Source organism: Myxine glutinosa, chromosome 6 (assembly GCF_964187855.1).
Source record: "Myxine glutinosa chromosome 6, kmMyxGlut1.1, whole genome shotgun sequence".
NCBI lineage: Eukaryota > Metazoa > Chordata > Myxini > Myxiniformes > Myxinidae > Myxine > Myxine glutinosa.
In genome coordinates this window covers 108,764,661-108,790,164 of record NC_136266.1, presented here as the reverse complement: position 1 = coordinate 108,790,164, position 25,504 = coordinate 108,764,661, and the positions used below count along the sequence as shown (strand labels likewise).

General features: G+C 43.1%; 1 protein-coding gene across 2 annotated transcripts in view; it reads left to right on the top strand.

The window, feature by feature from the left end:
* The window catches only part of MPHOSPH9 (M-phase phosphoprotein 9), a 164,343-nt gene that overhangs the window by 73,667 nt on the left and 65,172 nt on the right, over positions 1-25,504 (top strand). For both annotated transcript variants that reach the window (XM_078780351.1, XM_078780352.1), the window contains exons 20-22: positions 1,530-1,711; positions 2,078-2,230; positions 2,349-2,469. In XM_078780351.1, the coding sequence (XP_078636477.1) occupies positions 1,530-1,711; positions 2,078-2,230; positions 2,349-2,469 (456 nt within the window). The remainder of the gene's footprint in view (positions 1-1,529; positions 1,712-2,077; positions 2,231-2,348; positions 2,470-25,504) is intronic.

Genomic DNA, 25,504 nt, shown 5'->3' with positions numbered 1-25,504 from the left:
TACTTTTAGTCTGTTGATTTTGAGGTGGCTACTTTTAGTCTGTTGATGGTGAGCCAGGTTTGTAGGGTGCTGAGGAAGGGTTGAAGTTGTGCTTTGGTGGTGTTGATATTGCTATGAGTGGAAGTGATGGTTATAGAGTGATTGGAGTGATTGTTTGGGTTCCTCTTTATATCTTTAATGTTTGTTCTTTTTCATTCATACCTCTCATTAGTCTTTCACAGTTCCTTTTACTGTTTCATACCTCTCTTTACTCTTACTTCCCTTTTTCTCTTCTTTTTTTGGGACAAGAGCTACCTGCCCTCATGTTCACGAAAAACAAGCAGCTGCTAACATTGATGCAGTTTTAAAGTTAGGTAATGGCTGTCACACCCTGATTGTTAGGCATTGTCACTGTAGGTTTAAGAACTTTCAGTTCTATACCAGGTAACACCCGCCTTAAGCGAGGAAACTCCTCGCCAATAGGTATCCCGGTTAGCCTGTCTCTTCTTTCTGGTCTGAGCTAACCAGACAGGTCAAAATCTGAAAAGAGTGACAATAATGTGTGGCAATGGTTTGACCTCTCGAGTTTGGTTGGTGATGGGTTTACCAGGCAGTGTCTTTGGCATTGAAGTTCCCTCCGATGATGGGTTTTGGGAGGAAACGAAGGTTCTGTAGTTGTGGTGAATATTTTGGTTGGTACAGTGGGGGAAGTGTCTGGTGGTATGTAAATGTTTATGATGTTTGTGTGTTCTTTGTTACCCGTGTTAATTTTGAAAGCTTGAAGTTAAAGGGTGCTGTCTGGTGGTAGAAGTGCTTTTGTGTGATATCTGTGTGTCAAATTGAATTGTGAATGTATGTGATGAGGCCTCCTCCACCTCTGGTGTTTGGTCTGTCTGTGGGTATGGGTGTATATTTGGGGATGGTCGGTGTTTTGTTTTACTCGTGTAATTTGGTTTCGGGTATGATGGTTATATAAATGAATGTTGTTTTTGAGAATGAAGTGTTTAAGTTGCATAGCCTTGCTGATGAGGCCATCTGTGTTGTATTGGGGGATAGTTGAGGTTATGTGTGCAATTCATGGGTTGAGGAGATTGGGCCCCTGAGTTGGTTTCTATGTCTATGGCTAGAATGAGGAAAAAGGGGAGGACTGCTGGGGGAAGGTCACTCTCCAAATAAGAAGAAGAAGCATGAAAATAAATAAATAAACGTTTGTTGTGGATATGTGTTGCATTTGTGAGAGTGATGTGTGCTGATTTGAGTGATTGTGGGTGAGGTGTTAGTGTGGAAGATGAGAGGTAGTGGGCCGATCCATGTGGACAGATCAGCGCTCTGACTGTAACCGGGCTGCTCTGACGAATCCGGGCAGCAGGGGATAATAGGGAAGATTTTGCCCCCATCTTGCATTGGGGGTGCAACCACCGTGAAGAGGCGTCCCCATTAGTTAATGGTTTGGTTTGGTTGTTGACCCCTTTAAAGTTTTCATTCTTTTAAAAAGTCCCGCATATATTTTCTTAATTCCTGGACACTTTTTTGCTTTGTTTCCTCCAAAGGATGCACTCGCCCCCTGAAAAGGATGGGGGCAGCAGGAGCTGTGATTCCCCACGCTCAGGCTCTCCGGATTTGGGGCCTGTACTGCGTGCATGTCAGGATCTGAGGGATGCTGAGCAAACGAGCAGTGTTGCAAACAGGTCTCCTGGCACGCACAAGCACAGGAGTAGCAATAACTCTCAAGGTAAAATATTATTTCTGCTCCCCATTCCAACTGCATGAATGTCCACAATTCTAGTGTACTCCATTAACAGTAATTATTGGAGCACAAAAGATCCATAATGTTTGCTTTTGAAGCTGTTTGTTGTTGTAAAATGAATGAAAATTGAATGTGTTAATGGGCTAGGTCATTAGAGAGCATTTGTAATGAAGCATGTGTGTGCAAGTCTTCCATTTAAATGGTTGGTGTTCAATTTTTGGGAAGACAATAATCGTACTGTTCTTATTGTATGTGAATGGTGTCATAACTGTAATCCACTGGAGCTAAAGCTTTTTTCATAAGCAATCTGCCTGCAAAGTCACAAATTGAAGCAAAATGCCACCCTATAAGGACAATCGAGGCCTGAACACGATGGCTTTGGCGGAGAGGTGAATGAGGAAGCGCGGCACCATCCATCGCCTATTGCCACACCTTTGGGCTCTTGGCCGACCCGAAGATCCTCTTCTGTCCCTCCTTGTGACCGTGGCCAGTCCGCAGCACTCGGTAACTCAGAAACTCTACGTATTAGTGAGGAATTATGCAGATCTCAGCCATGGTGCCAATGGTATTGCAACCTCTGGTTGAGGAAGTCAATTCGTTTTTTGTTTTTTTTTGCTTTCAGGAAAACAAACTACTTCAATTTCAACCTCACCACGGAAAGACAGTCATAACGCTCAGCAGCGAGATGCCGTACTGCCTGGATACAGCCAATTCCACAAGAAGGAGGAAGGGCAATCCACAAGGTTGTTGAAGAGTGTAACTACCCTGCGCTCATAAAGCGAAAAGCAGGGTTAGGCATTCGGGTGTGTGGCGTACGTGTCTGCATTTTAAAAATTCATTTTCTTGGCAACTGTTGGTCCAATTGACACAAAATTTTACAATAGGAGCGCCTCCGCCTGTAGAATTTTGTTATTCATAATTACTCTGATGATGTCATAGGTCACGTGGTATGGACGCCATCTTGGAAAAACGTTACACCTCTATATTTCCCAAACCGCTCCATGGAAGAAATTTAAACATGGCTCATTGTCAGGTACTCCCCATGGGGAATAAGATATGTTGATGATGATGTCATCAGTGCCTTCATTTTGACGTCATAATTCGACAAGTACAACGCTTGATTCGATCAGTATGAAAAAAAAAATTCTCTGTTACTGTTCGTCCAATGGACACGAAATTTGTACCACAAGAGCGCCACCTCCTGGAGAAATTTTAATGATAAATATGACGTCATAGGTCACTTGGTAGAGGCGCCATCTTGCAAAAACTTTGCACCACGATATCTCTGAAACCACTCCATGGAAAAAATTGAAACATGGCTCATTGTCAAGTACTCCCCATGGGGAATAAGATAGGTTAATGATGATGTCATCGGTGCCTTCATTATGACATCATAATTCGACAAGTATAATGCTACTAGTGGGGTCACCCGTGGGAATCCCACGGGCATGGACGTGTGTGATATTTCGACATATTGAGTTAGATGCTGCACCTGCACATTCAGTTTCACAAAATGGTTGCTGCCAATTTATCAGATGCACATATGATGTCAGCTACACAATGTATTTACTTCTGATAACATGTGAATGCATGTGCGTGCACACCCACGCACACCCACGCACACATACAGTGCATTCAGAAAGTATTCAGACCCCTTTGCTTTTTTCACATTTTGTTATGTTGCAGCCTTGTGCTGAAATCGTTTAAATTCATTTTTTCCCTCATCAATCTATACTCAATAACCCATAATGACAAAGAGAAAACAGGATTTTATAAAGTTTTGCAAATTTATTAAAAAGAAAAAACTGAAATATCACATTGACATAAGTATTCAGACCCTTTGCAATGACAATTGAAATTTAGCTCAGGTGCCTCCCATTTCTCTTGATCATCTTTGAGATGTTTCTACACCTTGATTGGAGTCCAGCTGTGGCAAATTCAATTGATTGGACATGATTTGGAAATGCACATACCTGTCTATATAAAGTCTCACAGCTAACAATGCATATCAGAGCAAAAACCAAGCCATGAGGTCGAAGGAACTGCCTGCAGGAAAAAATGAATTTGAACGATTTCATCATAAAGCTGCAACATAACAAAATGTGAAAAAAGTGAAGGGGTCTGAATACTTTCTGAATGCACTGTACACACACACACACACACACACACACACACACACACACACACACACACACACACACACACACACACACACACACACACACACACACACACACACACACACATACATACACACACACACGTACACATGTACACCCACACACATACACACAAACACATCTCGTTTTTTCATTTCTGTTCCTCACAATTCTGTCTCTCTCTTATTCACACACACACACACACATGCACACACACACACATACACATACACACACATATACAGTCACGTGAAAAAGTAAGTACACCCCATGTAAAGTTTTGACTTTTTCAACATATTTCAACATACAGCTATTTGATCTTCATTTCAACAATATTGATAGATAAAGGTGATATAATATAACAAATATCATGAAACATTTACATTTTGTAGTCCATTGTACAATTTAAATAAACATAAATGCAAATTTCGCATGTGGAAAAAGTAAGTACACCCTTGGCTCTGATAGGTGGTATTGCCCCCTTTGGCAGAAACAACCTCAAGTAGGCGTTTCTTATAACTGTCTAGCAGTCTCTGACATCGACTGGGAGAAATTTTTGCCCACTTCTCCATGCAGAATTCTTTCAGCTGTGCGAAGTACTCAGGGGGCCAAACCCCAAAATTTTCGGAAAGCAGACATGGGCTGTTGTAAAAGGTTGTGCCCCAGAAATCATATCTACATGTGCCTAGGAACACAATCTAGGTCAACAACCTTGCCAACAAGCTGCTGGAAATTTGTAAGAGGCACACAAATGTTGCGCATCTTTCATGTGTAAATGTCATTTTTTCAGTAATATGTGACTCTAATTTTGCATGGGCCAAAGCAAATATACACTTGTAAATAACAGATACATGGTAAATTACTGAATAACTCTTTTATTCCAACATAAGGCATGCTCACCATTACCTGGACTGTATTTGTGAATAATGTATTTCAATATTTGAATATGTTGTATATCACCTAACATATATCATATAACTGTACTGTTTGAAAAATAATGTAATAACGTTATCATGAAGTTTGCATCAAATCTAAGTACACACACACTGAAAGAAACACAAGTAATACACCATTTTGTTGTCTTCAACATACTGTAATAGAAATATATGTTCCAAATCACAGATCAATCAAACCAAAATAACTGCTTGAGCCCAAAACATATATTTACTTACTCAGAATCTACGATCCTGAGTCATGTGGGGCTAATATTTACTATGCTACTAGTGGATCGGTTATTTGGGGCCAATTAGTGATTATCATGCGAGATAAACTACATAAACACTGTGTGACAACATCAGTCTATTGCTCCTAAACTAATTAAATAACTGGAGTAATGTCAACGTCTACATATCCTAATAGAAACTACAACTGGCTTTGTCTAACATATACTATTTTATACTAACGATGCACATCTTTTAGTGATGCCATGGTCCTGTCATAGTTTGTTCCTTAATGGTACCCCAACACAAATTTAACCTTCAGTATCAGACTCATTGCTACTGTCACTTTCTACTAGGGCAGTATGACTGCACTTGTTCCTTGCACCTTGACATCGGCAGCCAATGAAACAAGGGATGTTTTTTCTTTTGCAGGAACAATTTCTCAAACAACCATTTGTGCAACCACATGATATATTTTTTGTCATGTGTTGTGGCCATGGTGGTTTGGTAGATGGCACTGGTACTAATGTTCCATCCACCAGTGACCACCCATAGTCTTCATAGGACCCCAATACTGGCTTGGCAATATGTGCTGTTTTGTCCAGCAATGTAGCTAGTGCTGCACGTTTGACATGGAGATTAAATGAAACCTCTGTTGGTGGCAGGAGCTTCAGTAGAGTGGATTTATTGTTCAGAAACTTGTGCACTCTGAGTTTGTCAAGCTCTGACCCATCAAAGTCATCATGTCTTCTGATGTACACAGCCACCAGAAGATCTCTGGCTTGTTTAATGACCTCATCTGTGACAGTGTATGGTGGTCCTTCACCTGGATCACCAAAGTCTTCCAGTGCAGTTATATCTATTCTCTTGCTGCAAGTCAGCCATACTTTCTTGCCTGTGAAGTATGGGAAGCTAGTAGTATCACGTCCACTCAGACTGTGAATAAATGGAAGTGCCCTACTTTGTGCAGGGCCCAATATAGCTGCAATTTCATGCACAGGCAAATAGTTTGACTGGGTAGTTCGAATCCACAGTTCAGGCAGATCCTTCAACAGAGTTGCAGCATAGTACACACTTGAAACAATGATATCAGTATCATTGGCATAGATGATAACTCTCTCTACCCCTTCATTCTTGGCACTGTACATTGTGTGAAGAATTACCCTGGTATCCCCCTCTTGTTGAGTAGACTGAAGCTCAGGAACATCAGAGACTTAACCATTTGACACAAGCACACTCTTAGTTTCTTCCTTGAAGCCCCCACCTAAATACAGACGGGTTGAACCCAAGGATGGTTCTTGTAGCTCCTTTTGACTCCACAGCTCACACAAAAAGTTAAGGAGTTGTGCTTTGTTTGTAGACACAGGAAAGAACTCCTGGGGATTAGGAGCCGTGTACTGTTCACTGACCTCAAAGAGTTTTGGGGGTCGTGATTTGCCATACCTATGTTGCTGTTCTGAAACTTTCAAACTAACAGGACTGTAACGGTCACAGCAAAAGTGGACAATGCCTGCGCCTTCAGGAAGGTCTGCCATAAGGTTGTTTAAGTATCGCCTGGCAATGGCCCCGAATGTCTCATCTTTGAGGAAGGACCACTGCCGAACAGCATACATAGCATCAACAACTACTGCTGTCTTGCGTTTCTCGTGTGGTACATGAGGAACAGTGTTTACTTTGGTCTCCTCCTTCAGAGCTTTGATTAGAGTAGACTTGGTTCCTCCTGCCCTCATAGTACCATCATCATTAAACAATGATGGAGGTGTCCTGCTGCATTCATGCTTCCCAATGATAACTTTTTTCATTCAGGTACCAGTTCCTGCATTTTACATGCCATTTAGGGGAATTTTGTCCAACCCAGTTTTCTTGGGTAATGTCACTTTGTAATCTTCTGTGACTATGATCCCGTCGACAGGACATAGCCACAAGAAGCTTTTCTGTTGATATCACCTGGACATTATTAAGTCCTTTCATTGATGGTTCTTGACATTTTTTTTTTTTTTTTTTTTTTTTTTTTTTTTTTTGTATACAATATCGAGGCTCGTGAAAGAGCGAACATTAATCACACAGAAAGACAAACCGACACATAAAACATATAACATAGGGAGCGGTAGACAAGATGGGGAGAGAGGGGGAAGGACACAAACACAACATTTGAGAGCAGGGACCGAGAGACATGGAGACATCGAGAGATCTGAGAGAGGGCGAGGGCTTTGGGGGGGGCGTGGGAAGGGGGCAGTGGGAGAGGTATAAAACATATGGACACTGCCAGGACTTCCAGGAAAGAAGTTGGAATTTCAAACAAGGTGGATCTGGGGTGAATTAGCGGGGGTAGAAAAGATCAAGGTTTTGGATGGGGGAAGATAAGAGATGGTGGTGAACAGCTGTTTTAAAGACCTGGAGGGAGGAGTGGGATTGAAGGGAGTGAGGGAGTTTGTTCCAGAGGCGGGAGAAAAGAGGAATGAAAGAGTGAAGGTGAGCGGAGAGCCGAGATTTCGGCAGTTTAACCATCAGAGGGTTGCTGGCAGATCTTGTGCGACCTGTAGGAATATTTGGGGGACAGAGCACAGAGAGAGCTGGGGGTGCAAGGCCGGAGAGGAGTCGGTAGAAGACAGAAAGACCACCTACCTGCCTGCGGTGAGTGAGTGAAAGGCCCTCAGAGATAGCTTCATCGCGGGAGATTCCAATAATTCTGAAAGCTTTGGTTTCAACAGCGTGAAGCCGAGCTAGGTGTGAGGCAGGAGCACCGGCCCATAGGGGAGAACAGTATTCCATTGAGCTGCGGATGAAAGCCTTGTATGTGGTGAGGAGCTCAGGTGTGCCGAGGAAGGACTTCGCACGACGGAGGATGCCCAGTCGGCGACTGGCTTTGGAGGCCAGCTTGGAAATGTGGTTTTCCCAAGAAAGATCATGGCAGATAGTGAGACCCAAAATCTTGAGCGACAGAACTTCTTGGAGAGGATTGTTGAGAAAGTAGATGGGAGGGTTGTCCAGTCGATCTTTTCGGAGAGACATAGTAAGAGTGTGAGATTTGTCAGGATTGAAAGACATGTTCCACTTGTTTGACCAGTCTGTGATTTTGTCCAGGTCTTCAGAGAGTGAGGAGGCAGCAGACTGCCGATCTGAGGGAAGAGGAATGGAGCGGCAGAGAGTGGAGTCATCAGCAAAGAGATAGAGAGGATTTTCGAGAGAGTCAGAGAGATCATTGATGAAGACCAGAAAAAGCACGGGGCCCAGAACACTGCCTTGGGGAACTCCAGCCTGAACAGGAAGAGGAGATGAGAGAAACCCATTCAGGGCCACACGTTGACGACGACTAGAGAGGAAGTCCGCCAGCCATGCGTGGAGATTTCCATGGATACCAAAGGAGGAGAGTTTGGTGAGCAGAGCGGGGTGCCAGACCGTGTCGAAGGCACGTGATATGTCTACTGCCACATATTATGCCTACTGATATGTCTGCCCCCACATATTAGACATCTGCCATAGTCTGTGTTCCAGCCATCCTCCCGCCTTTTCTTTGGTTGTTCCAGTAACAGTGCCTCTTGAACCAGCCTCTTCCCAGCTTGACTGGTCATTTTTCTCCCGGCTGTGTTATCTGAAACACAAACTAATTCATTAGACATTGTAGTTAAAAGTGCAAAGGAGTATATATATTAAGAACACAACTTCACTTGGAGCAAATCTCATCCAGAAGTGCATGTTGATATTATTTCACACTTGTCTGAAAATGAGTAAATATTAAATCATTCATAAAAATCAGCCATACAGCAAAACTCTGTCAGCTGTGCACCTTGATCCTGTATGGGGAAATCATAATAGCAGTAAATTTACATATGTAGCTTGTTTGAGTCATTAATATCTGATATTTCTTTGATATAGAGCAGAAAAAGCCACTGCTGCTGATAACCAAAAAGCGCACCTAGAGTGGTATTTGAGTTAGATCACATATAGGGTGATACTACATTTCCAGCAGCTTGTTGGCGAGGTTGTTGACCTAGGTTGTGTTCCTAGGCATGTGTAGATATGATTTCTGGGGCACAACCTTTTACAACAGCCCATGTCTGGTAAACCCCCTTGGCCCCCTGAGTAAAGTTTGAGGGGTTTCTTGCATGCACAGCTCATTTCAAATCCCCCCACAACATCTCGATGGGATTTAGATCCGGGCTTTGACTTGGCCATTCCAGAACCCTCCATTTCTTTCTTTTCAGCCATGCCTTGGTGGATTTACTGGTATGTTTAGGGTCATTGTCATGTTGCAAGGTCCACCTTCGGTTGAGCTTCAACTTTTCCGACAGATGGCCTCACATTATCCTCAAGCACCCTCTGGTACAATGAAGAATTCATAGTGGATTTTATGATGGTGAGCTGCCCAGGCCCTGATGCAGCAAAGCTGCCCCAAACCATAATATTTCCACCACCATGCTTTACAGTTGGTATCAGGTTCTTGTGGTCAAATGCTGTCTTTGGTTTTTGAAACATGTCTTCTGGTACTGTGGCCAAATAGCTCTACCTTTGACTCATCTGTCCAGAGCACATTGTTCCAGAAGTGCTGGTCTTTGCCGATGTGTTCATTGGCAAACTTTAGTCTTGCCCTGATGTTCTTTTTGGACAGCAAATGTTTTCCTCCTGACACACCTCCCATTAGATAAAATTTGTGCAGCCTCTTTCTAATGGTAGACTTGTGCACTTTGACATCAACAGTGGCAAGAGCTACCTGTAGGTCCCGTGATGACATTCTGGGGTTCTTAGAGACTTTGTTCAGCATCTTGCGGTCTGCTCTCGGGCTGAACTTGCTGGGGCGGCCTGGCCTGAACAAGTTGGCAGTTGTTTGGAATCTTCTCCACTTGTAGATGATCTTCCGGACAGTCGAATGATTGATTTCAAATTGTTTGGAGATCTTTTTAAATCCCTTTCCAGACTCTCGTAGGCATCTATAACCTTCTTTCTGAAGGCCTCAGAGAGCTCTTTTGATCTAGGCATGGTGACGCCGCACACTTCAACAACAAAGAGCAAACCACACTAAATGTCCCAGGTTTAAATAAGCAAGGTTCCTCCAAGATCCTCTCTAACGATTTTCTAATCATTTGCACCTGAGCTGGTGCACCTGATTCTAATTTTAGGTATTTGAAGTGGTGATAAATGTAGGGGTGTACTTACTTTTTCCACATGCGAAATTTGCATTTATGTTTATTTAAATTATACAATGGACTACAAAATGTAAATGTTTCATGATATTTGTTTTATTATATCACCTTTATCTATCAATATTGTTCAAATGAAGATCAAATAGCTGCATGTTGAAATATGTTGAAAAAGTCAAAACTTTACATGGGGTGTACTTACTTTTTCACGTGACTGTATATATATATATGTATGTATATGTATATATTGTTGCGGTTCTACGCCGCCCTTCTTCCCCTTACCAAGGGGGGATTAATCCCCTTGTTCTTGCTGGGCTTGGCGGAACCGAGGCTTGATACGTCCCTTCCGGACAAACGCGGAGTCGGGTCTCGGGACCACTTCTCGCTCGTACCTAATTCCCCGCGCTGCCACGGAAGCGAGGAAGCAAGCCTCGCACGAGCCACGTGTGGTTTGAGTACGCCGAGCAGATTGAGTACCACGTGGTCCATGCAGTCTTAATTAGTGGAACCCGATTTGAGCGGTTCTACTCGTACCACGCTTTGCCAATGAATAAACCACAGGAACGATCGAATGGAAGAAAGGAAGAACACAGGTTTTAATTATTCCCACACGTATTTACAATGATCGGGGATGCAGAGACACAGAGCAGCCTTAATCAGTCGTAACCTATTTACCCAGACAACGGGCCCATCTCACTCACACAGGGAATTGCAGATGGGTAGATGGTCAGCCAACGTGTCGATGTGGTCCTCCAGAGACGGTGCCTGTCTGGCTCTCCATGGTCCCCGGCACGTCCCGCGAAGATAGTAGCAGGCGATGGCAGGAACTCGTAGCGCGTCTCGCGAACAAGGCAGATAACGAGGTGGAACGGTAAAGGGCGGGACTTTCAGCGCGGCTGGCGATTACTCAACCGTTTTCCTCACTCGCGCGTCTCAAATGCACTGTTTAGCGATCGGCCCAAAACTCAACCGAGCGTCACTCATAAAAGCGCATATTTTCAGTTCATGCGCGTCGGCTTTGCCCGCGTATATTGTACAGCTCTCGGACGCTCACAACTCCTCTTCCTCGATCCTCTGAGCTGTTTGGTCAGTGCGCGCGAGTCCTTTGCTTCAGTCCTTTGTTCATCGGCTTTCCCGCGCTAGTCCTCTGCATCGGGTCCCTTAGGCAGCAGTCCTTTTGAGGGCTTTGCGCAGCGGGTTTTATAGCTACGCCCCCCGAACCTTCTGGAACCCTCTCGAACCTTCTCACCACGCCCTGTGACGCACCGCCGACGCCACCACCTCTGAGCTCTGATTGGCGGCTCGTGCTTACTGTCAGCGCTTCTGCCGCTCCGCCCCGGTCCTCCTAACCTGCCTCGTGTTAACTCGCCGAAAATGAACCAACGTTAGCGCAAAAGGGATTGAGGCTACGGACATTGGATGATCGGTGGCAGTCAGGCCTATTCTCCTGACTCTACTTCAACGCAGAACTAACAATGGAAAGGAACTAAGCTCACAAATACTAAGACATAACTATACTATCGCGAGGCTACATGTTGCTTGTGTGACTAGCTATGGGGGGCAAATTTTAACCTTTATTAGACTCACTGTACAAACTCAAAACCACAACAATATACATACACACACACACACACACACACACACACACACACACGCACACGCACACCGACACGCGCATACACACACACACACACACACACACACACACACACACACACACACACACACACACACACATATGCACACACACACACACACACACACACACACACACACACACACACACACACACATACACATACACACATACACATTGTACACCGACACACATCCCACATATCCCACATGTATATATCCCACATGTATATAAATGTTTAAAGTGTACGTGCACATCTACTACATTTGTGTACGTCTACTACTACACCTACATCTACTACATCTACTACTACATGTACTACTACATGTACTACAACTACATTTAAAGTGTACGTGCCCTTCCCTCCCCCCCCCCCCCCCACACCCCCGCCTCCCCTTCCGCCCGCTTTCCCTCCCCTTCCCCCTCCCACCCCTTCTCCCCCTGCTCTTTATCCCCTTCCCTCCTCCCCTCCCCCTCCCCTGCCCCCACCCGGCAACGCCGGGTACTTCTGCTAGTAACTAATAAAATAAAAAGGAAGAAGTCTCTCTTAGTAATTTCCTGAAACTCGGTGAAATTTGAAGAAATTCACTCGGTGAATTCACTCTGTTTCTCGGTGAAATTTTTCCTTTGGGTGGTGTATAATCGCTCCGAACGAAATATCTCTCAGCAATTTCCCGTCTGTTAATTTATTGTCCCCCGTCGCTCAGCGGAGCGAAAGGGGGACTATGGCTTTCCCCTCCGTCCGTGTGTCCATCCGTCCGTCCGTGCATGCGTGCGTGCGTGTGTGCGGGCGTGCGTGCGTAAGCGAAGGACCGCATTCAAATTTGGTGTGTGAGTGCAACCCACGTCAAAATCCAAGATGGCCGCCGCCATGTATGTCTGATGCCATGTATGTCTGAACCTTGTAACCTGCATATCTTGAAAAATAAGTGAAGTACCAACTTCTAATTTGGTGTGTGGGTGTATCTCGGCATAAGGACGAACGCTATTGAAAATTTGGTCGCCACGTCAAAATCCAAGATGGCCGCCACCATATATATGTCTGAAACTTGTGAGCGAAATATCTCGAAAAATAAGCGAAGTACCAACGTCTAATCTGGTGTGTGGGTGTATCTAGGCAAAAGGAAGAAGGCTGTTTAAAATCGGGTCGCCACGTCAAAAGCCAAGATGGCCGCCGCCATGTATGTCTGAAACTTGTGAGATGAATATCTTGAAAAATAAGCAAAGTACCAACTTCTAATCTGGTGTTTGGGTGTATCTCGGCATAAGGAAGAACGCTATTGAAAATTGGGTCGCCACGTCAAAATCCAAGATGGCCGCCACCATATATATGTCTGAACCTTCTGAGCGAAATATCTTGAAAAATAAGCAAAGTACCAACTTATAATTTGGTGAGTGGGTGTATCTCGGCACAAGGAAGAACGCTGTTTAAAATTGGGTCGCCACGTCAAAATCCAATATGGCCGCCGCCATGTATGTCTGATGCCATGTATGTCTGAACCTTGTAACCTGCATATCTTGAAAAATAAGCGAAGTACCAACTTCTAATTTGGTGTGTGGGTGTACCTCCGCATAAGGACAAACGCTATTGAAAATTGGGTCGCCACGTCAAAATCCAAGATGGCCGCCACCATATATATGTCTGAAACTTGTGAGCGAAATATCTCGAAAAATAAGCGAAGTACCAACGTCTAATCTGGTGTGTGGGTGTATCTAGGCAAAAGGAAGAAGGCTGTTTAAAATCGGGTCGCCACGTCAAAAGCCAAGATGGCCTCCGCCATGTATGTCTGAAACTTGTGAGATGAATATCTTGAAAAATAAGCAAATCACCAACTTCTAATTTGGTGAGTGGGTGTATCTCGGCAAAAGGAAGAACGCTATTGAAAATTGGGTCGCCACGTCAAAATCCAAGATGGCCGCCACCATATATATATGTCTGAACCTTGTGAGCGAAATATCTTGAAAAATAAGCGAAGTACCAACTTCTAATCTGGTGTGTGGGTGTATCTAGGCATAAGGAAGAATGCTATTGAAAATTGGGTCGCCACGTCAAAATCCAAGATGGCCGCCACCATATATATGTCTGAACCTTGTGAGATGAATATCTTGAAAAATAAGCGAAGTAGCAACTTCTAATTTGGTGTGTGGGTGTATCTCGCCATAGGGAAGAACGCTATTGAAAATTGGGTCACCACGTCAAAATCCAAGATGGCCGCCACCATATATATGTCTGAAACTTGTGAGCGAAATATCTCAAACAATAAGCGAAGTACCAACGTCTAATCTGGTGTGTGGGTGTATCTATTGGGTCGCCACGTCAAAATCCAAGATGGCCGCCGCGATGTATGTCCGAACCTTGTGAGATGAATATCTTGAAAAATAAGTGAAGTACCAACTTCTAATTTGGTGTGTGGGTGTATCTCGCCATAGGGAAGAACGCTATTGAAAATTGGGTCGCCACGTCAAAATCCAAGATGGCCGCCACCATATATATGTCTGAACCTTGTGAGCGAAATATCTTGAAAAATAAGCGAAGTACCAACTTCTAATCTGGTGTGTGGGTGTATCTAGGCATAAGGAAGAACGCTATTGAAAATTGGGTCGCCATGTCAAAATCCAAGATGGCCGCCGCCATGTATGTCCGAACCTTGTGAGATGAATATCTTGAAAAATAAGCGAAGTACCAACTTCTAATTTGGTGTGTGCGTGTATCTCGCCATAAGGAAGAACGCTATTGAAAATTGGGTCGCCACGTCAAAATCCAAGATGGCCGCCACCATATATATGTCTGAACCTTGTGAGCGAAATATCTCGAAAAATAAGCGAAGTACCAACTTCTAATCGGTAGGCACATGGAAGAACGCTGTTTAAAATTGGGTCACCATGTCAAAATCCAAGATGGCCGCCTCCATGTATGTCTGACCCTTGTGAGCGAAATATCATATCATAGCATGTTTTCTGCGTGTTCCACTTTGTCAACTAACATCACTTCCCCGACGGGGGACCTAGGCGTAACGCTTGTTTATTTTACATATGTGAACTACACGTCCATGCACACGTGAAATGGAGTTTGTTTTTGCACGCGTGAAATGAACATGTGAACTTTTACTTCCGGATAATAATGTTGAATGAAATAAGAACGAAGAAATATGTGTCGGCATCATTGTTGACATTTTTGTGATGACTGTCATCAAACGGAAAAGTAATATATCTTTACGGAAGAGAAAAAGCGAATTTTAAATATATGTCGACATTTCCCCCTTCTGTTATTTTAGGCGGTGTATGATACATCGTGGCGCGATTTTTTATTATTATATCTCGGCATTTTCCCGTGTGTGCATGAATGTTCTCAATTATTGCTGACACCGAGTCTAAAACAATCGATACAAATTAAATCAAATGGTGAATTCGAGATAAAATTGTGAGGGTGACTCAATAAATGGGCTTTATTTTACAGGCCTTTGAAAATTCATTTCGTTCTATAAACGGTAACTTTCATCGGATTTTATTCCCGGTTTTTTTTCAACCGAGTCTAAACCATGTTAGCGACTGTTAAAAATGAAATGATATATCGAATTACAGTTGAAATAAAACTGTGAGAGAGAGCAAGACACCACGGGCCTACAAAACAGGCCTCAAAGCTTTGCGAGTAAATAAAATGGTGGATATTTGTTTTTGAAGCCTCTCCCAGAATGGGTATAGCTACTCTCTCAACGGAGTAAGCCACACCCCCGGACAGACGCCCGACAGGATCACCTACGGCTATTATAATATAGATATCCGATCAGGATGAATTTTTTTCCTCTGCAATTGTTGGTGGTGTCAGGGAATTTACTGGGGGACTCACAGGACTCCAAAGACCGGACACAGGTTACAAAGGTCTAGTTTATTAAACTGTATTCACTTCATCCAATTACCAAAATGATACCGCATAATATAATGGATCAGGTTAACTCTTTTCGCTGGTCCTTCTCGTTCATCCGACACTCCCGTTCGGTCAGCGCTTCACGTAGCAAGTACTCGTTCATTCCATCGTTCCGTCGGGCAGGGCTTCTGAGGACAAGTGTACTTTACTCAACGTTTGCTCTCGTTATATCGCCAAACTGGACTTAATCTCCTCTCCGCTAATGTCCCGAGGTCATGCATCGCACCGAGTCCTGGCATCAGCTCGCTCCCCTCCTGCTGTGTAAATGGAAATCACAGCAGGGGGGGGTGCTCTAGCCTGGGGCCTTGACCAGGTGTTTCAAGAGATTACATTGTTCATACACATAAAATGTATCTGCTTTGTTACCAGGTTAATTAATAAGTTACCAGGGCCAATCAATATGTTACACTGAGTTACACTTCCACAATTCCCTCATCTTTTTGTTTTTGTTTATATTAACCATTAATCTAAACATCAATATAAGTAAACAATCAATCACTACTAGTAAACATCATTACAAGTATAAGTAAATAATCAATCACTTTGGTAATCAAATTCCCTTAGGCATACACCGTCATCCTGCAAGAATCACAAAACATTTCGTTGGTCATTGACTCCTTCCATATTGTTCAATCTATTGCATTTGCATCACAAATATATTTTCAAAACAACACTTCACCATCACCAAGATACAACAATTTCACTTCATTTTCAAGTTTTGTAAAGCATCTGCACCATCTGGCAAAAACGTTTGCCTCCACACAAATGTTGACTTTGTTTGAAAGGAAGGGCTGATCACTTGTGTTTGAATCCAGGTATGAAACATTTTCTCCTAATGTCTTCATAGCTCCTGCACTACTTCGTGTAGGATTTCGCTGTTGTGGTAACATTGCGGAGTCATAGACTGACCCTGCTCTCCTTGTAGCATTCTTGCCACTTTTTGCTGTAAACCATAGTAATTCCTGAACAAGGCCTTCACCCAGTTGTAGTCGACTTGCCTCCTCCCTTATTGTGAGTGGGCAGCAAGTATTGGTGTGACATTGATTGGCCAGCAAGATGTGGAACAGGGATGCCGGATGCATCCACAATGATGTTGGGACCATGGTGTTCAGGTCATTCATGGTCCTTACCAGGAGCAATCCAGCAGAATCGTGCACAGCTGTTGTGACAAGGGCACAGCCGTTTTTTGCAGCTCCATGCTGGTTCCCCGGACGTTGGTGAAGTAATAACATATGTCCCCGCATTTCACAGAGGTTGCAGGTAAAATGTCGTTGTCCTGCAACTTCTGATGTGGTGAATGTTCGAAGTCTTCGAACAAGAGTAAGTGATCGCCTTTCTTTCATATGTTGCAGTGTGATCCAGGCAAATGGTCACATAAATTTCCTTGGTGAAGGTAAGCATTCATCTCCAAGTTACACGGGAGAATGTCTTCATCATTCTTTGAGAAAGAGGGTGTATGCCACGATTAACTTCATTTTTTAGCCACAAATTTTCTTTCTTTCTTCTTCCCAATTCCGTTAGCAATCCCTCCAAAATGTGATCTCGTCTTATCCTTATGCTCAGTCATATCTGAATCTGCTTTCCGCACACACTGAATCAGATAGGGTACATCTTACCATGAAATCAGCATAATCATGTATATCTTCCGACAGTTTCACATTCAACAATTTGTTGTTTTTCCTTAACACAAAAAGTTATATTCATTTATATGCGTCACACAAATAATATTCAATCAGGTATGTATTTTATTACTAAACTAAGAATAGCATTGTATATGATTACAATCACACACGGGAATACCTAATTCCCAACAACAATTTTCCCAAACCAACAAATTAAGCATAATGTATTATTACCATAATTCCTCTCCACTTTTTCTTTTCCCTCTTTTTTTTTTTTTTCTCCTAACAGTGTGTCACTCGTGGTGATATGAGTTCATTGATATTGTAATTGACACAACTCATAACATTGTCGTTATGCCATTATCTTAATTCTACTGTTTATGTCGCCATAAAAGTCTTCCTTTTCTGGTTCCACATTTCTTTCCTCATTTGTCACTTCATGTGTTATCATCGTGTTGTTGGTTACCTTATTCAAACACACCGTCACTAAGGCTTTCAAGCAAGCCACCACTAAAACAATTGCCAATATAACTACTAAACCAACAAACAAGTCTGCTACTCCTTGTATATATTCATATCTATGACATAGTTATATGTCGATGACATTTAACATTATATACCAAACTAACAAGCTTCCTAAAAGGTAAATAAAGAAAATCCCTTAATATGTAACATAATCAGATTTATTTGTCTTACCCTGATCCCCCTATCTCCCGGGGTTGAACTCAATCCCCTGATCATGAGTGTAGTTGTGATACATTTTTTCACTCATGTTGTATTTATATCAGCAGGTAATTGTATGTCATGTAGGCAAATAAATGTCACTATTCCAAGTAGGAATATCACATGTTGAAAATGTAATGTTTATCAATGCAAGGGGTGTTAAAATGTAATTCAAATGACTGTAAATCATGACTATCATTTTTCTACCACTGAATGTTCTGCTGGGCTGCTAGGTGCAGCCTCATTTTCTGTGGGATCGTCCACCTTAGCCCCATGTGCTTGCTTGCAATGAGAGGCATGAATCCAACTTTCTATTTTGGGTCCATATTTGTTTCTATTCTTATCAATCTCCTATGGTTTATCAATTCGTTCCAAGATACCGCAACCAAAGGTTTTAACCAAAGCTCTACCAAACTATTTCCAATTTGAACAAAAATGCCAGTGAAACAATGATTCGAAGGATTAACTTCAAGGGGTCAATAAATTTATTCTATAGCCAGATCTAATTTTCCCATCCAATAGTTTGCCTTGCCACATGTCATATTATAACACCTTAATAAACCTTCGAAAAAATGTTTCCCATCTCAACAAATTTCCTTTTTTACAAATAGCCATGTGTAACTTACGTATTTAACTACAATTTCCTCTCAATTTGTTTGGCCTAACTGGCCGCAAAAGTGGCTGCCAGCATGCAGTACCGTTTTTATCTACGAAGGAAGTGTTCCACACAAGACCTCTACCAAAATGTTGTTTGTAAAAACAAATCTGGGATTTCTGATTACATGGATGCACACTCTCAGGACATTTTCAGGCTGCTGTTAACAATCCACTACGATGACTTAATTCCTTTACCCACAATCAAATAATTAGTACAAATTGAGGATATTATCCCTATCACATTCTTTTATAGATTCATTATGTTGGATCTAATTTTTTCCAATAATTTTCCACTGCTGTAAGGCGGAACAATAGCTCTCATAAGTCTTAGTAATATCGTACTTAATTTGCCCAGCAGAGAATAATTTATTTACTATCCTTTCTCATCTGTTAACCAGTGACTTTGTTTGAACTCCAGAACTGAAAAACCCACAATAGTTCAAACCAGCAAAATTTTCTTTACTCTTTTCCCATATCATCTATGCCTAAAACACATCCATACATACAGCACAATTTATATGCTGATAAAATTCAAGTTTATATATATAAAATCCATGAGCAGAGTATTCTGGGAAGTCAGTGTAAGACCTCTCCCAAATTTGGATGATTTTGTACTTCCTCATTTCTTTTTATGAAGCTCATATCCATAAATAGATGTTATTCTCATATACATTCTATCAAAAATGGAATCCCAAAATTACTCACAATTTTACTATTAATTAATGGCTGCTCATAACCCAGCACATCAAAAAAATTTTTTTTATATTCCATTTCCCTTGACAAAAGAGATAATGTTCATAATCAAATTATATTTCTATTTTATTTTACGGATTCTCTGGATATTCAATCCCATCCACATATCCCAATCCCATCCACATATAACTATCCATTTCCAGACAGGCACACTGTCGGTGTCAACAATCTTGTAAGATTGATACACAAAAACACACACACACATGCATTATGCATATTTGTTTGCGTTGGAACCATTATTTACAGATCAGATGGGTGTCAATTTTATTTCAATTTCATAAAATTTGTCAATCAAATTCAAAATGCTTATAGACAAATAAACCAAAAGTCCATTCTTAGAAAACCCTTATGATGTCAAATTGAAATTACCCTTTCTGCCTTCACAATAATCTATCCAAATTTTGACTACACACCCATTTGCATGTCAGTCGACCATTGACCTATCAATCGTGCGGAACAATAGTCCGAAATTCCCACCTGATCATCATGTGACTCTTGTTACTTGGTTTGCCAACAATTGCAACGCAATTGTTCCAAACTTTGTAAATTTAAAATTGCTGTGCCCAAAATAGAAGATCCAATTTTGGCATTTGATCAATTAATTATTAATTTGTTAACAAGCAAAAAGAAAAATGAATCATTCTTGCTCTGAAAACTTTTCAGACACAAGAATCATTGACAGTTGTTCATGTTTGTCCAGTAATCGAATCTGTTGAGGCCAATCATCATTTGGGATTTGCAGCAATGAAGGCCTAATCATTGTCTGAGGTACCGGTAAGCACTGGTACCCTTGATCTTGGTTTGCCCCATGACCTTGTCTTCCTGTTGACATACGGACATCTTCTTCTCCAATGTCCCATCTTTCCACACTCGAAACACCGGTTTCTGTCGTTGTCTGATCTGTGCGCCTGTGCACTTGTATTGCTGGGCTGCATCTCTACATCCCTGAGTTGCCACTGCAATCTCTCGTTATCTCCTGAAACACGAAAAAATTCTCTGTACCGTCCTTTTTGGGGAGACAACTGGAAATCAGATGGGACAACTGTGACTTTCATTCCTAATTTCGAGGGCAGTTGTGCATTTGTCTCCTCCACTGTATCCTGTATCCTTTTTATTTTAAGTTCTAGTTCCGTTATCCGTTCTTGCTGTTCCCGTTGTCTGGATTCACCATCCCAAAGATGGAATGCAAGCCAGTCTACCGTTAGATTCTGTCTCTTCCTGGCTTTCAATCTTTGTTCCAATCTTTCCAATCGACTTCGCTCAAATGTACCATCTCTTGGAAACTCCTCATCATGTCCCTTTGTCCACAAATACCAATTCTCGACCTGCCTTATAGCTTCGGCACCATAACGGTCGTACATATGATGTGTACAAGTACCTTTTTGTGGAATCTCTGGTTGTCCTTGTGTGTTCTTGCAGGCTCCATTTCCCATTCTGCCTTTTATCAAAGTAGCGTTGGATGTGTTGTAGCTTGTTCCAGGTTCCTCTAAAGCTTCACTCGTACCTCCAGGAAGGATCTCTCCACCTGTTCGCACGGTGATTTCCAGAGAATCTCCCTCAGCTGTGGCTTTTGCACAATCCAATCTCACAGATCAGTATTTGCAGATGAGCCGGAGGGTCAGTATGAAGTGGGTGAATCCTCAGGTGTCCGCTCTGTTTGACGGGGAAATCACACAATGGTAACCGCACATATATATCTGTATATAAACTCACCACCTTGCTCAATTTTCCCAGGTTGTCTCCACATTGATAATATCTCGCAAAGATATCAAAGCTTCTTTCTTGAGACCGCATTTTCATCAATCAAACAATCAATATATTCAATTCAATTTATTCAGTTCAATTTATGCAATTAAATTCAATCAAATACTATTCAATCAATTAACAATTCAATCAATTATTCAATTTCAATTAATTCATCAATATTCATCAATAAATCAAATTAATCATTTTGAATGACTCCTTGCATAAGCCCTTTCCCCAATGATGTCAGGACAGGTCCATCCATTGACTGAGATCGAATTTCATCGGTCGTCACCTCGGATTCGTACCTCATGTCAATTGATGAATCGCCGTCCTGTCCTAGGGTCATATCTGACATATTTTCCCATTTTGCCTGGTCTCCACAAATTTTTCTTTGCAACCACTAAAGGCAACTCATCCTTCATTCGTGAGACAGCCAAAATGGATGCCAGATATTAAAGTTCTTTGGGAAAAATATCTCATCATTTTCCTTTTAATAGTACCCAAAATCTCTTGGCAATATAAATTTCGTAAAACTCCTGAAATGGGACTGTCAAATTCCTTCAATCATGCTAAATTTTGAAACTCCATCGCTTGTAATACCCAATTTATCCCATAGGGCTTGAAAGTTCTTTCCCAAGTTCATGCAATCATTCTGCATTTGAACCCTATGATATCATTCATAATAATCATCATGATTTTATAGTCATGGTCCTATCATAATCATCTATTTAAACGAACATTTCCTTTATCACCACAGCTATGTGGTATAATCAACAATAGAATAAAACTGTACATAGCAACAGGCTACCTCATGGCCACTTAGTATACCTATTGACAATAAGTCATAACAATATCGAATAATCATTGAACAATTCAAAACTCGCTTCCACTGCTCTAGCCGCAGCATCCGTGATATTTGTTTGCTCATTCCCTATTCCTGATTCGTCATCAAGGATCTCCATCATCACACAGCGTACTTAATTCCGCATTTTAATGAGAATTCAACAGGAATTTACGACTCAAAGGAAAAAGAACGAGCAGACCTTTTGCAGGATGATCGTTACAAAATCGTTACATATTGTTGTGGATATGAGAATGTTTTTTTATTTTGTTGTTGTGGTAAAATGTTGTTGTAAAAGGTTGTTGTAAAATATCACCCCTCCTCCCTCCGTTTGTGGTTGTATAAAGGTCAAAGGGCGTTTCCGTAGTTAGTCCATAAAACATACATGCAGGACACGATATATCCTTTCTTTTGACAGTTATATCCTTATTATGTGTATTAGCGTAAGGCTGTGTCTTCCATTAATTGAAATACTCCATTGCACCAGTGAAAGAGAATAGATCCCCTTTCCTTCCCATCCCCAAAATCTCCATCCCATATTACATCCCCTCTCGTCATTGCTGAGCCTCGATTCCCAATCACCTCCCCTCCAATAACCGCCAGTGACCACGAGGCTCGAGTCAGGGAAGAAAGGCGTGTCTCCACCTCGTCAGAGGAGGGGAGGGGCGCGCCCGCCCGTCGTCGTCCGGGGCGGAGCCCGAGGGTCGCGCGACCAACCAGGGCCGCGGTGAGTGACCCGGTAGGTGTGCCCTCGGAGTCGGCGGCTTGATTTCACCGGGGGTGATAAAAGCGACTGTAAGGGACTGCTTTAAGAGAGAGGCCTTGGAGATGAGCATGAGATGAGAAGAGAAGAGAAGAAGAAAGAGAGTTGCAAGGAGTTGGTCACAGTCGGTTGCCAGAGAGAGAAGTCGGTGGTGAGGAGTGAGAGAAGCAAGAAAGAGTTGAGGGTTGAGGGACCAGACGAGTGAGACAAGTCCTGGGAACGCAGCGGACGGAGGCCGCCGCAGCCGCGACACCCGACCGCCAAAGGGGGCCTGAACGGCGGTTCGGAGCAGGGCCGAAACGGAACGGCGGCTGCTGAACGCGCCGGTTGTGCTGCAAGACCCCCCCTTGGACCTTTCCTCTCCCGCCAGCCATCCACCTTCTGCCATCCCTGGCATTCCCCGTGTGAGTCGTCTTTGTTTGTTCTGTCCTGGGTAATAAGTTAAGTCTGTAGATAAGCTAAATTTGCACTGTGTCACATGCGTCTTGTACTTGTAAATAAACTGAATTGCTTTTTTGTTGCTTGTGTGTAAATCGTAGGAATAAATTTAGTAGTCTTTCCAACCTTTCTTGGCCTTCGTTTTCCTCTTTACATTGCGTCGTTTTTGTCTTTTCCCTCATTGAGCAGCTAGGGTGCGATACGGCCAAAGTCTGGGTGAATCGGGTGAGTGTTGTTAGGTCGCGGTTCTAAACCACCGCTCGGTCTATAACATCTAACCGCGATCTATAACAATTGGTGTCGAGGAGTGAGATCGGACCCGGAGCGCGTTTACGCGCTCGAAATTATAAAGCCGAAATTTGTTTGTTGTATAAAAATCCGAATTTTGAAATCGCGCCATGGCTGTTCAAGGCGACGGGATGCCGGTGGGAGAGATAGACGGGGTAGAATCGACCCAGGACCTCGGGGAAATGTATGTGGAAGAAAGGGAGGAGGAAAATGGCAATGTGGTTGCGGGAATTTCAGGTGCACAAAATGGCGCTCTAGCGCACGTGATTACAGCGGCGCCACATTTAGCCACGCCCATGGTCGCGGTAGTCGAACCGGAGATGCCAATGGATTTGAACCTTTTTTTTATACAAATGAAGGCCCTTATGGCCCAGAATAGTGAGCAATTGGGGGTAATGGGGAACCGGATGGATGCTCAGAGTGAGCAATTGGGGGTAATGGGGAACCGGATGGATGCTCAGGGTGAGCGATTGGAGGGCCAAATGGGGGTAATGAGGGACGAAGCGAGGGGTACCGGTGAGGGATTAGAAAAGAAATTTGAGGGATTAGACAAGAAATTTGAGGGATTAGACAAGAAATTTGAGGGATTAGACAAGAAATTTGAGGGGTTAGACAATGGGATAGAAGGGGTGAAACATGGGTTAACGGGGGTGGAAAACAGAATGGCTGCCCAGGAGAATCAGTTAGAGGGGGTGAAAAATGGGTTAATGGGGTTAGAAAATAGGATGGAGGACAAATTGCGGGAAATAGGGGAACAATCCGCCCGGGAAATCGAACAGATGGGGAACCAGATGGAGGAAATACGACGAGGGGTGAGTGAGGAGGTCTCGGGGCTACGCGAGGAGGTAAAGCGAGGCGAAAAGCGTATAGAGAAAGAAGTGAGGAATAATACGGCTAAGTTACAAGGGGGAATAGAAGATCTGACGGAGGAGGTGGAGCAGCTGACAGAGGGACAAACTAAATTAGTGGAGCAGGTTCAAAGGAACACTGCAGTACTCGGAGGGTTAAAGGCGACACAAAAAGAAATTAAAAACGAATTAATAGCGACGCAGAGGCAATGTCAGATGGTACGGGAGGAACTGACAATGAGGGTGGAGGAGGTGACAGAGATAATGGAGACAAAGGACCGGCAGGTGAGGATGCACATAGAGACGGTCACGGTAGCCTTAGAGGACGAACTTGAGGGGACGCACCGAGAAATAAAAGAGGTTAAACAAAAACTAGAGGAAGTGGGAGAAGAGGTGAGTGAAATTAAGAAGGGACGGACAGAAACTAAGAGGGAGATAAAGGAGGAAGTCATGGAATATGTACAAGGTCTGTGTTCAAATCATGATGCGGTGCTCACTAACCAAATAAAAAGTTTGCAGGTGGCAAAGGAGGTGCGGGGACGAGGTGCCAAGGTGAGTGGCAATGTATATGATGTGAGGAAAGCTTCAGTCGGCTTGGGGATTGGATTGGATCCGGGTGTTCGTGAAAGGCCGTTGGTGAGGTGTGCGACAGGTCTGGTGTGCGAAAAAAGAGGTGTGCGAGAATGTCCGACCATGGGGTGTGTGAGGAAAAAGTGCACGCCGAGGAGTGAGTGTGCCGTCAGGAGTGAGCCGGTCGTAGCGCGTGTGCGAGGGAGCACAGGGAAGCGCGGTGTGGTGAGTGTTACGGAGGAAGTAACGAAAAAGTGTGCGCGGGAGGATGCGCGAGAAAGGTGTGTAACGGACGGGTGCATGGGGAAAGCGCATGCTGTCAAGAGTAAGGGAGAATGCATGCCTGTGGTGAGTGTTACGGAGGAAGTAACGAAGAAGTGTGCGCGGGAGGATGCGCGAGAAAGGTGTGTAACGGACGGGTGCATGGGGAAAGCGCATGCTGTCAAGAGTAAGGGAGAATGCATGCCTGTGGTGAGTGTTACGGAGGAAGTAACGAAGAAGTGTGCGCGGG